Below are 16,261 nucleotides of genomic sequence, written 5' to 3'. Positions count from 1 at the left end.
GCAATCAGTTTAACGAACGTTAGAATGACAATGAGCTTAAACTATGGAGCATTTTTTAACGAATTTGTTTACATTCACATTTTATCAAATACATCATACTATACGTCCTTAGCTCATTTTTAGGACAATAAGATCTTCGCAACTGAGCACTGCTGATTTCTGACCAAATTGCTTAAATACCACTAAATAATCGGATGTTTTTAAACATTTGTGTCACATTTTTGATCAATTTCACCTTCTTAGGGGGTCCTAAAAGGAAGTTTCTGGGGGCCGGCGATAGGTTATATTGGTTTCGGATGGTTTTCAGGGATAGTTCTTGACCTGAAAAAGAAATTTGGATAAAATGATCCGAAATTTCAAAAATGGTCGTTAAGCAAATTAGTCAGAAACCAGCGGAGCATAATTAAACACAAAAGCCATTTTAAACTTGCTCACAGAGGGGAGGAGGGTCGGGTTAAGAAATGGGAAAATTTTACTGACGTTAAATGTGAACGGTTCATTGATTAAGGGATATAATTCAGTTAAGGTTTCCTTAGACATAGGCTTTTGGCCGACCTTTGATCATAGATATAGTGCATATTCAATCGCGCCACAATGCAGTCAGAACTTTACAAGGCCCGACGGCTCAAGAAGAAATATTTCGAAGTAAACATCAACCATTCTAACCCGAGACCTGAAGAACGTCAGTTAATAAATTCAATCAGTTTATTTCCTGTAATGATAACTTAGTAACCGAACTCTGATCTTCTAGATCTCCAGTAATGATCGGCCTGCTTTCCCCAAATATTCACGTGAATGTCATTTTGAGTCACTTGTGAACGGACTTGGTATTACGTTTTTCAAAAGAAAGAATCGTGCTGTGAAAACAACGTACAAAGGTTTCCAAGAAAATTACGTTTATTAACAATCCAGCATGAAGAGAGTAGGTTAGTGATTTTACGTAGTTCATCGTAGGATTTTCTCCGGTATACCCATCAAAAACCTAATAAAGTAATAACCAAACTGTGAGAATAATCTATTGCGGGTGTCGACTATAAGGCTATTCCATACTTAGAAGTCATTGGGGCATGGTGTGATCATTCATTAAAAGAAAAAATGTCGTTCATTCTTATTGATAAAATATTTGAAGTGTTTATTTATAGCCACGAAAGCTAACTCAGTAATTATTTAAACACAGAGCCGCAAGCCGCCACCATTCTTTAACAGGCAGGTACGCGACAAGCTGGCTTCCGTAAATTCTCTTATTTAGCTCTCCACACTCCACAATCCACATACTGAACCACCACATATAATGGTTGGTATTTTCACTGCCATCTGCTCAGCTGTGCTGCTTATTTTAAAGCAGAGAGACCTGGTATTAACTTACAGTTCGAACCGTCGGAACGCGCTCCAAATATCCCGCGCATCTGGGGCGTCTTCAAGGAGGATTCGAGCAGCTTCAAGGGTCGTCAAAAGACACAAGACAAACAAAAATAACATGATCTATCAAAAATGTCGTGCGTGAGCGTTGAACTCAAACCCCTAAGATTTATCCAAAATGTGTGAAGTGGGATCGAAGCCTTCTACTCGAAGGGGAATAGAAGGGGAGATGATTTAATTCGGAGTTTTATGAGCTCAGATTTTTACAGCACCAGTTACCACTCCTTTACTAAATCAAGTCACGTGACCCACTTATGCGACGAATTTTTTCCTGGAGCATGATAAAAAGAGGCCCCTCACTTATTGTACCGTAATTCCCAGTCTGTAAAATAGTCCAATTCTAACACGTATTTGTCTAACAGCGGGCCCGAAATTGATGTATCAGATAAAGACCCACAACTCTGCCGGAGCCGTGGCTTGTCGCTAGACATCCTTCATGCTTATAGGAGTGATTACCATTGTCTCTACCGTCACGGGAAAAGATGGTTCCACCCCAAATCAGATAGTGATCTTGAAATAGGTGCGCTTTCGCATTCCACGGAAAAACCAACTTGCTTTACGATGTCGTACGAATTTATTGATATCAGAACGAATGACTTAAATAACTTGAATCATGTTACGGATAACGTTGGAATTTGTTGAGTAGGTACTTTAGTCTGATATGCTTGACATAACTCTGCCTCTGACTTAGATCGGCTATCTCAAGAATCTTACCACTCAATCTCAATCACGCTATTTCCAATTCCTAAATATCATTACCTAATAAGGATATACCAATGCTTGATTACAAATTCTTTATGCTTAATTAATCATGGTCCCCAGTCACGCCTTACGCGTATACAATATATTATACTAAGCCGATACAAAATATAAACTCCCATTTACGTAGTGTTTTATTACTTCAGGCTCCGGTATTTCAGGCTCTGCAGTACTTTAGGTTCCGGAGGTAGACATTTAACCCCACCTCTTTCCCAGACTACCCATGACAGAACCACAAGTCGACCACTACCAGATCGGACCCAGACCTTTAGCCCCACATTTTTTCGCCCATTTATAATTGACCTTAACCCAATTCTTAATCATGAACCCAATTCTTAAAGATGACCTAAAATTCAAAAATAACCCGCCCTATTACATCTCCAACCTTGACCCCAACCATAACTCGAATCACGACTCAAACACGACCGCAGGATCCAACAAAATCTTGAGTGCAAGCATTAGGTCACTAATGGGACACAAAGTAGTTGGGCTGGAAGTAACTGGGGACAAATGTCAGCGACAGGATATACTGGTTCCTAATGACAGTATCTTAGACCGGATATTTATTATCGGTCTGAATCCTATGTTCAGATCGGACCAAAAATCATTTGTTGTACAGAGTATAGCGGCTACAACGGCTCAATCACAAACATTCAAATGACATACCTGGTATTTCTTCGCGACATTCTATGGTCGCACACTATATTGCACACGTCCTGAAGTTACTGAATACGAAGATTCTTATGAATGTTTACTGTCGAACCACACCAATAAAATCAACCAATTACTTTATTTTCTCCTGTCACGAGTCCTCTTAGTCTTGCAGATCCCACGACTCTTTATGATAGAGCGGAAACACAAAAGACTTCATTTGATTCAAATTAATGCATCTATTATACTGATCTTGTATCATCTTTGTGAATTGTAAAGCAAGATGTATTGAACGACATTTTTAGCTCAATTTGGTTAGACTGTTGTCGTTGAGGCGTTTCCAGAAGTTCTGGTAAATCGGAACGTCAGCTATATTCAACATATATTAGCAGCATTATTAGTACATGAGTTGTGACAGGAAAATTTTAACTGATCGTTATTAACATATTGTAATTTATTCCCTCTGCTATTCAGTAAATATTGTATTATTAGTTTGCCGACCTTTTTCTTCGCTGCTTCCTAAATGAAAGATCTGTCTGGTTTTATGACATACCTAAGTTCCCAAAAATTTGTGTGCCATTATATTGAGCACAATTTATTTGAGCCCGAAAAATTTGGGCAGAAAATTTGAACTCATTTGGGCGACCGAAAATTTGGGCACAAATTCTTCGAAAAATGAACGATTTTCCACTAAAATTTCAGTTAGATATTTGCCTTAGTTCATTATTATTCCTTATTATTCCAGTCATTTTGCTTTCAATTTTAAGCAGAATTAGAAAACTAAAATTTCAAATATTATTTCACTTGGATATGAAGAAAAAGCCATCTTTCTATAGATTTCAGGGCCACAGGCCAAATGCCAAAAGTTTAGTAAGCAAAAAATTTAGCAGACGGAAAAGATTTATGCAATTAATTTGGTCTGCAAAAAATTTGGGCGAGAGGCCCGCTCAAATTTTTTGTCGCCCAAATTTTTGGGAATTAAGGTAGTTCATAAAACCAATTTATTACACATTCTATAGGTTAATCGTCAGTAATAGACGAGAACTTGCAAGATTGTTACGAGTTTTGAAGAATTTATCCACACATCACCAGAACGTTTCTGGTAATAATTCAGGATTCGGTCGAGAGTCGAGACAAACTTTGGCTGCAGGAAGACTCTCCTGCTTTTTCAATCAACCATCAAAAATTGTACAACTAAACCTCTCTCTCTCTCTCCTCAACATTTCAGGTTGAATTATCATGCATGGATCACCTGATAAATTTACTTCTTCAGAACAATTTGTCAATTAGATCACATAAGTATCATTTTTTTATGTGATGAAACCTTTAGTATAAACAATTAAAAGTAATGAATATTATAGTAACACCCATTGTACAAATCATTAAAGATTACAAAGGTTGGTAAGACCACACCCAGTCAGAACACTTCCTTTGTCACACGACCAAACCAATTATATTTATCTGACGAAATCCCTACGTTATCTACCGGCTACCAGTAGGTCATAGCACACATTACACAATATATAATCACGGACAAAGCACGAATCACGGACAAAGCACGAACAAGGCACTTTGACAATTTGAACAGAAAGTCAAAACTGATCATTTCGTTGCGGAATTGTTGATATCTGCATGTTATAGTATATATATATATATTACTTGTGACGCATTTTGAGCACTATCCATCAATTAGCTCGATTGATTGACGTTGCTCCTTGAATATGACGATCTTCTATTGTCTACCATTTTAATTGATCTGTTAACAGCGCAGGTGTTCAGTTCATACTTCCTATGGATATCTTGTGACACATTTTGAGTATTACCCCTCAATTAGCTTCATTGATTGACGTTTGTCCATGGATGTGACGATCTTTTGTTTGACGCACTTTTAATTGATTTATTAATAAATGCAGTTGTTCAATTCAAAGTTTCCTTGTGGTGTTTTGGAATGTGACATTGTGAACTTCACGTAGATGGTACATTCTTCTACTTGCATTACAATATTTGTTCCGACAATCGACATGCTATCATAGAAACAAATAAACTTCACGAAAATGAAATTAAATAAATATCATGCTATCTTTGAATTATTGCATACTAATGATAGTGATACGTTTCCAAATGCCAATGAATTAAAAACGTATTCAACACGTTTTTGATTCTTGGTGGCCTAATGATTCATATCCTAAAATAAATTTGATGAAAGCACGATAACTTTTCCAGTACTGATGTGCTCGGTGACTACATTGTCTCAAACTTCAAAGTAAAATAAGTAGATTTGTGAAGGTTAAAGAGCTCACGTAAATATCATTAAAACAAAGGATTCCACGATCATGTAAGCTACTTTCGACTATCAATTGGAGCTTCATCACTTTAAATATTTTGTAACATATTATCCTTTATTAGGCTGTTGGCGTGTTATGTTGCATGCATGATAAGATGTTACGGTTGAATGGGATAGTACCTAATAAACCTACTATAATATAATATGTAACTTTGTAACATGTATATTATAATAGAGTGTCAGTCTCCACCAACTACTCATAAAGAATGTTTCCTTTGTTCAATGAAACAGCCCCTGTATATATTATGTGGTGTCGGCAACCATCAAAACATTTAACTGGAGGACTAGGTAAATAAAACATAATTTATGGTAATGAAGCTCCAGTTGTTGTTATTTAGCCGGACAAGTAGACCATCCTCAGACTTGTTGTCTTATCGTGTTTGCACATGAAAACCTTTATATCTTAAAGTTTATTATTCAAGACAGTTTTCTAAATGAGGAAACAATAAAGCCTTCATATAATGCATTGTAGATTAGCTTATTTTAGATTAAGAGAAAGAAATGATAACTGCTGATCCAAAAAGTACCATTATATAAGGGACGACCAAATTCTCAGTGTAGACAAGGCGTAATCTACAATCTACATTCTACAATAGTACGCTGTTATCAGTATTTGTGTAATATTGTGTGTCGATCTTTTAATTTCGAACAATGTCAAATGAAAGTCTATATAGTATCTTCCTCTCTCCAGTGGAGTAAAGAAGTAATGGCCCATATCATTATATCCAAGCCAATGCCAAGATAACCGATATCCATAGGAGACCTCGCAAATTGCTGATACTCAAGGCCAGATCAATAATTACCGATTACCGTCATTATAAGAAAGCATCACATCTCCATATTCTAGGACCTGGTATTCTATATCCTTAATATCAATTCTAGTGAACTGCGGCTCCAGCAACTCCCCAGCGAACGTTCTGCAGTAAACGCGGTCTGCAGTAACATTGGTGGAATACTTATTGAAGTACTCGGAGGTTGATATTATACTTATAGTTTATAGACTACTCAATAGTGGTATTTCAATATGTTCACGAACAGCAGTTCAATGAGTGTATTTTGTTCGGCCTACATACTTTTGCTTTCAGGGCAATGGCTTGTGGAAGTAATAACCGATCTGTATAATATTGATATATCATACTGTCACCAAAACAGTTTTGTTTGAAACTTAACTATTAAAGTATTAAATAGCAGCCAGCTGGAAGAAAATTTAGGCTAAGATTAAGTCAGTATATAGTACGCGTTCTACAGATCTTGTTACTTCAAAGGTCGTATATAATTGTGGCAATTGTGATAATTTTGCAATCTTTGTTGAGCTTTCTAAGACTTTCTTTACTCGTTATTTATATACAAACTCGTTATTTATAGAAATTGGGACGAACATTAATCACAATAGCATGACAACCTAAACTCGATTGATAAACAGAATTTACATTCGACAATTAAGTATGATTAGATAACAACATTCATTATGTTATATTCTACTAATCACCTCTCCTAGCAAATAGATGGAGCTGATGTGACCCGCGCCGGTTAAAAGCAGTAAAATATGGACAATTTCGCAGACTCAGTGTTTGGTACCCTGAAAAAAATCAAGACTTCCTTCGGGATCCCTGATTCAGATGTGAGTATCTCGTTATTTCTAGTTTGTTAAAACTCCAGCTTAGTTTTAGCTTTTTGTCGAATTTAATCCTTGAGATTTGACTTCGGATTGGTCTATTATTATATGGTTTTTGCTAAGTTTTTAAATTTTGTATATTATGAACTATTCAAAATGATTTTTCACTAACTTTGATGAGTGATGACTAATTATTGTTCATTTTAAGTTTATAGCATAGTTTAGGATAATTAGTATTACGAGGTTTTCTACGTAATATGTATCCTAAAAACTCGCTCATCCGGACGTCAATAACATTAAGATAATGTAACACACTGCTCAGGGAGAAGATGAGGAGAAGAAAGTGAAGACAGATGGAGCAGAGGAGAAGGAACATCATACTCATAGGCACAAGACTCCGGCTGGAAGGGGAAAGAGACATAGTAGAGAAAATGTACTCAATCCATCCAGTGCAAATGAAGCACCTAAAAAGGTACGAAAAGGAGGAGAACGATTAGAATTACCACAATTTTCCTTACACAATATTATTTAAATGATCTGTAACAGACGGGCAAAGCATCGCACCAATATTTGAATGTTTTTATTGATCGAGACATTTTGACTTTTTTTTCCTTTAATCATGTCATGGTATGTTTTTTGATATGTTTGTTGTTGACGAGATATTAAAACTTAACATTTCAGAAAAATATTACTTACGAAACCGATAGCCAAGGAAAGGACGGCACATTGCTCGCAATCGCAAGGCACAAGCCTGACGGTAAGATTTTATGATATTGATAGATCATATTAACCAATTTATTCAGAATCTAGCAAAACTTTAGGTTTATATTATTAAATACGTCAATATATAAATTATATATGCTATAATTAGTTTAAATTAGGGGAGGGAAAACACATTGTCGGTCATTCATGGAAAATGTCATAAAAGATATAATATGGTGTTATGTTTTTTAACAGGAAGTTAATATCAAAATAGGGTTCAGAAGTCCAATTAAAAAAGATACGATACTTCACAATCTAACTTCATAATTCATTTTCATCTTGGATCGATTGATCGGGTGGTGTAGTGGTATTTCACTCGCCTCCCACGCGGAAGACCGGGGTTCAAACCCCGTCTGAGGCAGGCAGGCCAGGTCACCAAGCTGTGATTGGTACAGGATTTATCCTGGTAATTATGCTCGGAGGATATCAGTGACGCGATTCCCACTACAGTGTAAGCTGCAGTGTAGCTGTAATGTCTACCGCCATTCGGAATGAGTGTGAACTTGCTTACCAGGCAATCATGATTTCCGTTTGGTTCTCATCAGGTCTCTAAGAAAGCCAACAGTGTGCTGATATGCATTGTCATATGTACTTCCTAGAAGCAGCATACGGCCCATTTCGGACTTGCACGAGTTATAATTATTATCGATTGATTCTTATCATGCGCAGCTAACACTCTTATAATTACAGGACCAAACTCAGAAACTGGAAAAAGAACGCGGTCAATGAGGCTGGCAAACAGCATGAACAGTGTTTATCGCAAACTCAGAAACGACAAGAACATTCACAACGATCGGCATTACCTTGTAGCAGTCACCGAACATCTCAAGGTTAGCACAACAGTTAGTGACTACAGTTAAATTATTAAATAAATTTTAGATCCCCATGACTTATCTGCCATAAAATTCAAAACTAAATAATGTTAAATTCTAGGAGGACGCTCCGGATAACAGCGGCCAGAAGTAAAAACGTATAAAGATTGGTCCTGGACCAGTTCAACAGAATCTAACTACACGTTCCGCCAGGATCGTGCTTTCTTACTTTCAGAGATTGGGCTCCTATTGAGTTCCATAATCAAGATGCAATTATTCCATCGGGTCAACCTGATTTATATCCTTGCTTGAAATCCTTGTTTTAACTTGAGATGGGTTTGTCACTTAATCATGTTTTTTAAATTACTATACTCAATTAGGTTCGACGTTATGTATAATATCTCTTTAAAGCTAGATTTATTGATTCATAGTGCTTACAGCTTTGTGATTATATTTGTGACTTTCATAAACGATGACTGAGAATTATTTAGGGAAATTAAAACACTGATTTAACATTGATTTAACATTGTGCCGGATTAGTCTAATATTATGCCGTATTGATGACAGCGACTAGCCTATCGTGTAGGTTTTTAATCAAAGATTTTGAACTGGATGTTAATCTGGTATCAGAAATTGTATTTTTCATTTCTTACTTATAAATAAACATAAAATAAATATTCAGTATATAGTAATCCTCATATTTTACACAGAACATTTTAGATTATCAAAGATAGGTGACAAATTGCACAAGATCTGACATTTAAATCTTGCTAAAATTTTATTTGGGATCAATTTTGTTGAAACTTAATGTTTTTGAGTGAATTCTAATTCCAAAAACAGCCATCAATGCGTTTCTTTTGAGTTTAATTTGCATTTTTTTCGCCCGAACATCTATTTGAGGGACGAGAGTTCAGAGCACTTGATGACCACAGAACTGCGACACTTGAGAGGTAGGGCTAAACACTAAATTTAAAATTGGCTGATTAGTGATTCAACTAGGAGAGCTATCATTACAGAAGGTTCAAGTCTAACCGAGCTTTGTACGCGGCGCGTACTACTTCTATCACACATTCTACATAACAATACATTTAAACTTTGTACACTAGTAACTATAGAAATTGTCCCCACAAATTTTGATGACAATTGACACTCATTACTATGATTGTTAGATTGATAAATGTAGAGATAACATAATAGATATCATGCAATTTCATGAGCCACTGCAGCGTATGAGAATTGAGGCTGAAAATAAATAATAAATGGAGATAAGATTAAGATGCAAATTACCAGTTATATTTCTGATGAGCTAACTTACCATGAAAGATCGTGATAGCACGCCAGACGATCGCAACTGACTTCTCTCCAGAGATCATAATCTTCAGTGTCGCCACCTGAAAAGAATTCAGCTACTCAGGAATTATATTAACATGAATTAAACGTTAATTTTAGAGTCTGAATATGACTGACGTTGATGATTTCAGCTATTAAGATTTTTTAAGTAGGCGAAACAACTTTAACTTATCGGATAAGCACCAACCTTCTGTGAATCACATCTTGAACCCAAATAATCCAACGTCGTCTACCCCCAGTTAGCAACAGGAAAACCACATTTAACACCCTAAAACAGGAAAGAAGGATCAGATCTATTTATTTGTATGAAAAAATTAGGTTATAAATATATAATAGAATTATCATTACGATCACCGTAATGTTATTCTTCAGAAATAATGATTTCGTCATGTATAACGCGATCAATTAATAAAATAAGATAAATAAACACATCACTTAACATATCAAGATTCAAGAACTGATATAAATAGTCACTCTAAAGTCTAAAACGATTATGCTTTTTCCTTTCTCCGCAGTAAATTGGGGTATTACTGTAATAAGATATCAACTCCAAAATAGTGAAATTTTTGTCCCAATTTCAACGCACTTTAATCTGGTGCGTAAATTTAAATATATTCCTTTTTTCAAATATATTCCTAGAAGCTAGCACATGAAATTTGTTATTTATGTAGAGCAGATCAATTTCGTTGTTTTGAAATTCATATCCACCCTCATAGAGACATTTACCAAGTAAAGAGAATACAACACATCGTACTCCTAACTTCATATCAAGAAGGGGGATATCAGAGAACCCCCAGCTATCATCGACAGTTTTCAAGACTTTATTTTTGTCGAGAACAGACTGCGTCTTCTTTTTCAGACACTTTCTGCCTTTTCTATAAACGTTTGTTAGCTGGTTTTCCAGTCCCTTCTTCTTTTTGATGTCATGTGTTGCTTTCTTTTTTTTGACAATGATATTTCTTCGGACAGCAACGTAGAATGCATAGATCAATGACGTATCTTCTTACTCGTAGATGGTGATTACGGATCGTTTCTTTTTGACATCGTTATCTTACAGTAGCTTGACGGCTGGATCTTTGAGATAAACTGTCATCTTCACGACAAGTCCTTCACCCTGCAAATAGGCCGAAAATTTAGACAGCTGACCGAAGAGATCCACAGCGACCTTTTCCGGTGTAACATCCCACAACTTACCTTTGATCTGCTCGCCTACAGTAGATCTGTATTGATTCTCCATGATTAATGTAAACCGGGCATTAATATCTGAATCTCGACGACATCGGCTCATAAGACATTCTATAGAACTCTTGATCTCTGGAAACGAGGTCGACGCAGTAAGTCCGCCAATGTACCAACTGGAGTTGCCGACAGCGGCTCATCAGACATTCTATAGCACTCTTGATTTTCGGAAACGAAGTCGACGCAGTAAGTCCGGCGATGTACCAATTGGTGAACCGATTGCAGGTGTCAAATGGTCCCTGAACAGTGATTGAAGAAGTAAAGTTGTGGCGAACCTCGGGTTGATATAATGACAGTGGAACATGGCCGGACTGATCGTATAAGAACTTCAGCCAAATGCTGTACGTAGTACCTGCTAATCCAACAGCCATACTGCAATAAAATCAAACTTTGTAGACGTTCAAAGCGTAATCATACAAATATAGTGGTAACAAGTGATACCAATTGAAGTTTCCAGACTCAAGGTTACATGAGTTCAATCCTCAGGGCTCAAGGGAGTTAATGCTCCTAGTTTAAATAGCAGGGGTTATGTTTAAGTTAGGCACTTAGCAGAAAACGAGCCAACAATTAGTTAATCCTCTACAGGAAAATTGATAATAACCGTCAATATTTGCTATGTCTGTTAAATTGACTATAGGACCCGTTTACCTGTACCTTGGCATAAACACCTCAATACTCGCATGGACTTTTTTCTGACCAACTTCTTACTTCTCTATTTAACTCGTTTAAGAATTTCGATCGGTAATTAACCCTTATTATCACGGCTCTTCCTTCTCCGATCTTTCACGTGATTAAAACACGTGATTTTATCTCATTCTTTCCTTTATTACACTCGTTTTCATGCTCATGTATAATTCATGATTAAACCACATTGTTTTATGTATAGTAGCCGGCCAACCGAACCCAATTTGGAGTTTTCCTAGACAGGGTAGATTGGGAAAATAATAATAAACCCAATCAGTCTACCTAGTTAACTTTGAAACGACAACTGAACCCAATCGTAACTAAAAATAAACAGTTTTCCAAATGCAGCTCTAGTTTAGCTACTGCCTGGTTTCTACTGCTATTATTTTGGTGACAAAACAGAGACAATATCAATACTGGACATAGGCAGTAGGCACAAATGCAAGAAAAAACCACAAGCCTAGGCGCTCGCCTGCATCTATTTACGCAGAGTTACCCCTATACTTTACACCACGTTTCATTACTACCTTACTCGGGAATATTATGACTGGGATAAAGTGGTGGGTTTTGGAAAATTCCGCCATATTTTTCCCGGTCATTAATTTTCCCAGTCATAAATTAACCCGCTATAATGTTCCCGAGTAAGGTAAACTAATAGTAATACATTTTGATGCTTGGTGGGTTTTGGAAAATTCCGCCATATTTTTCCCGGTCATTAATTTTCCCAGTCATAAATTAACCCGCTATAATGTTCCCGAGTAAGGTAGTAATGAAACGTGGTGTAAAGTATAGGGGTAACTCTGCGTAAATAGATGCAGGCGAGCGCCTAGGCTTGTGGTTTTTCTTGCAATTCATATCCACCCTCATAGAGACATTTACCAAGTAAAGAGAATACAACACATCGTACTCCTAACTTCATATCAAGAAGGGGGATATCAGAGAACCCCCAGCTATCATCGACAGTTTTCAAGACTTTATTTTTGTCGAGAACAGACTGCGTCTTCTTTTTCAGAGACTTTCTGCCTTTTCTATAAACGTTTGTTAGCTGGTTTTCCAGTCCCTTCTTCTTTTTGATGTCATGTGTTGCTTTCTTTTTTTTGACAATGATATTTCTTCGGACAGCAACGTAGAATGCATAGATCAATGACGTATCTTCTTTCTCGTAGATGGTGATTACGGATCGTTTCTTTTTGACATCGTTATCTGACAGTAGCTTGACGGCTGGATCTTTGAGATAAACTGTCATCTTCACGACAAGTCCTTCACCCTGCAAATAGGCCGAAAATTTAGACAACTGCCCGAATATATCCCCAGCGATCTTTTCCGGTGTAACATCCCACAACTTACCCTTGACCATTTTACTTACTGTAGATCTGTATCGATTCTCCATGATCAATGTGAACTTGGTATTTATGTCTGAATATCGACGAAAGCGGCTCATCAGACATTAATTTTCCCAGTCATAAATTAACCCGCTATAATGTTCCCGAGTAAGGTAAACTAATAGTTATACATTTTGATGCTTGGTGGGTTTTGGAAAATTCCGCCATATTTTTCCCGGTCATTAATTTTCCCAGTCATAAATTAACCCGCTATAATATTCCCGAGTAAGGTATTCATAATTTACTAGTTTTTCGTATTTCAATTTAGATGAATGAATTATCATAGTAACTCTGCGGACCTCTAAGTAGTATATCAAGTTTTACGGAAAGCGAAAGAACTCAACCTGTGGACAGCACGAGCTGCAACTTTAAGTTCACCAGACCGGTCTGAAGAAGAGGGAATAACTTGTGAAGGAAATGAAGGAAATGATAGTAAAGGACTCGACCAAGCGTTAATTTATCAGAAATAATTAAGTGTGAGTTATTCAGATCGAGTCCATAATAATTAACTGTCAGAATAAACTGCATGTTTGTTTTAAATGTTTGTGTGTAGACTGTAGAAGGAAATTGGAACTGATAATGAATTTCCAGTTAGGCCAAGATCTGTACTGATTAGGGTTTATTGTGTGTATTTTTACGTGTGTTGCACTCAGGGCCCGATGTAATTGCTATGACTGCAGTTTACTGGTCATCTGGTGTTTCGGTGTCCCTAACTTTGTTTACACTTGGTCACTTGTCGAGGCATTTTTTTGGTCGTTCGGCGAGTTTTTATTTTATTTGTGATAAAATGATGTTAATTTGTGTAACAATCTGAAAGTTTATTGATTTTAAAAAATTGTACGAAGGACATTCATTTCTATTAAATTTAACGGCCATTCCCAGCCCTCTCCATTGCCTTTTGACACCAAGCTCAGTAAGTGTATTGATTCATAACGATATTGGAAACTTCTGGGGTTTACAAGTTATCGTTCTGTATCAATAATTATAGGAAAATTAAGACCTTATAGTCTTCCGTAGGCCTGCGATCACCTTCGGATTGCATGTTGCATGTCTATACTTTTTGGCCATGTCGAAGCGATGGCATCTAATACAACATAATGTTAAATTGATAAATGAGAATGAGATAAGAAGTTAATTACCAGTTAGATTTCTGATGAGCTGACTTCTATTACCATGAAAGGTCGTGAAAGTACAGCAGACGATGATCGGGACTGACGTTCACTCCAGAATTCCAGTGTTGCAACCTGAAAAGAGATTAAACGTAAATTTTAGAGTCTGATCACGTCGAGTGTGCATAATTTCAGTTGGTAATATTCAGTTTGATAGATTAGATTAGGTTAGAGGAAATAATGATGAGCACCAACCTTCTGTAAATTACAACAACCCAATTACAATGTCATTGACTTCCAATAAGCCTTAGAGAAAGTGAATTTGACATCCTAAAACAGAAAAATGGGTTAGATTTTTACATTTATTTATTGGTAGCATCAATTAAATGACAAACATACAACAGATCATTTATTGAGATCACTGTTAGTGCTTAAATCTCGGAGGTAATTATCCGGAAGATAGTTTTTAATTCTTAAGCAGTTTTGGTTTAAGCAGGTAGGAAGCAATCAGTTAATGAAAGAAGATAAATGAGCAAATCATTAATCATATCCAGAACTGATATAAATATTCACTCTGAAACGAGTATACTATATAATAAGAGATCAACTCCAAAATCATAAATAACTCAAAATAGTAGAATATTTTACCTTATTAAAATTTGTGATCAAACATCATATTAAAGTCAAAACCAAAAAGTTGTTGAAAATTTTGGAAAAACTTAAACTGTGCCCTAAGTCAAAATACAATGAGCGCAACAATTGATGATTCAAAATAGCATACTTATTTAAAGCCTTGACAACCATATCTTACGCATTATAATACTCTGCTCAAGACATGCTAAAATCAGTGATAAAACATTTTGAAAATGACACAATTAACAAAAAAGTGACTTTTTCGTCTCAACTTCAACATACTTTCATCTGGTTAGTAAAGTTTAAAATTAATGACACAATGTTAAAAGAATGATTGGCTCTGACCACAACTGTTAAAACTCCAAAATTGACAACCCGAACCAGAAAAAATGTAAATCAAATCCGCATAATAAAACCCATCATCTATTAATCACATGGCTCCATCTTCAATTGAGCTGGGTTATAATTTCTGAAAACATTCCTAGAAGCTAGCACATGAAATTTGTTATTTATGTAGAGCAGATCAATTTCGTTGTTTTGAAATTCATATCCACCCTCATAGAGACATTTACCAAATGAAGAGAATACAACACATCGAACTCCTAACTTCATTTCAAGAAGGGGGATATCGGAGAAGCCCCAGCTGTCATCGACAGTTTTCAAGACTTTGCTTTTGTCGAGAACTGACTGAGTCTTCTTTTTCAAAGACTTTCTGCCTTTTCGATAAACGTTTGTTAGCTGGTTTTCCAGTTCCTTCTTCTTTTTGGCGTCACTTGTTGCTTTCTTTTGTTTGACAATGATATTTCTCCGAACAGCAACGTAGAATGCATAAATTAATGACGCATCTTCTTTCTCGTAGATGGTGATTACGGATCGTTTCTTTTTGACATCGTTATCTGAGAGTAACTTGACGGCTGGATCTTGGAGATAAACTGTCATCTTTACGAAAAGTCCTTCACCCTGCAAATAGGCCGAAAATTTAGACAGCTGACCGAAGAGATCCACAGCGACCTTTTCCGGTGTAACATCCCACAACTTACCTTTGATCTGCTCGCCTACAGTAGATCTGTATTGATTCTCCATGATCAATGTAAACCGGGCATTAATATCTGAATCTCGACGACAGCGGCTCATAAGACATTCTATAGAACTCTTGATCTCTGGAAACGAGGTCGACGCAGTAAGTCCGCCAATGTACCAACTGGAGTTGAATGGTCCCTCAACGGTGAGTGAAGAAGTGAAGTTGCGGTGATCTTCGGGTTGATATGATGACGTTGGAACATGGCCTGTCTGAGCACAAGAGCTTAAGATCGATACTACTGTCTCGAGAGACAATTCTGGAAATGGATCTGGAAATGGTGCTAACATATCCTCAGCATGAGATGTTTCAACGGGGGGCATAGACTTTAAGAGATCTGAAAAGGGTGTCGAGCTTGGCTTTGGACATAGACAACAAATACATCGATGAACACATGAGAAACTTACAGTTTCCTGACTTGTAA

At 36.5% G+C, this 16,261-nt stretch overlaps 2 protein-coding genes across 5 annotated transcripts in view; one reads left to right on the top strand and one right to left on the bottom strand.

The window, feature by feature from the left end:
- The window catches only part of LOC134811113 (uncharacterized), a 114,085-nt gene that overhangs the window by 90,592 nt on the left and 7,232 nt on the right, over window positions 1-16,261 (bottom strand). The gene's annotated exons all lie outside the window — the stretch shown is intronic.
- Window positions 6,665-9,205, top strand: LOC134811306 (uncharacterized). Its single transcript, XM_063818081.1, has 5 exons — window positions 6,665-6,794; window positions 7,111-7,260; window positions 7,470-7,545; window positions 8,241-8,380; window positions 8,484-9,205. Exons 1-5 carry the CDS (start codon window positions 6,720-6,722, stop codon window positions 8,514-8,516), a joined length of 474 nt encoding a protein of 157 aa, XP_063674151.1. The 5' UTR covers window positions 6,665-6,719; the 3' UTR covers window positions 8,517-9,205.

This window comes from Bolinopsis microptera, chromosome 2, assembly GCF_026151205.1.
Source record: "Bolinopsis microptera isolate Bmic1 chromosome 2, MBARI_Bmic_1.0, whole genome shotgun sequence".
NCBI classification, from domain to species: Eukaryota; Metazoa; Ctenophora; class Tentaculata; order Lobata; family Bolinopsidae; genus Bolinopsis; species Bolinopsis microptera.
The sequence above is the reverse complement of the archived record's forward strand: the minus strand, read 5'-3'. Positions and strand labels throughout refer to the sequence as shown.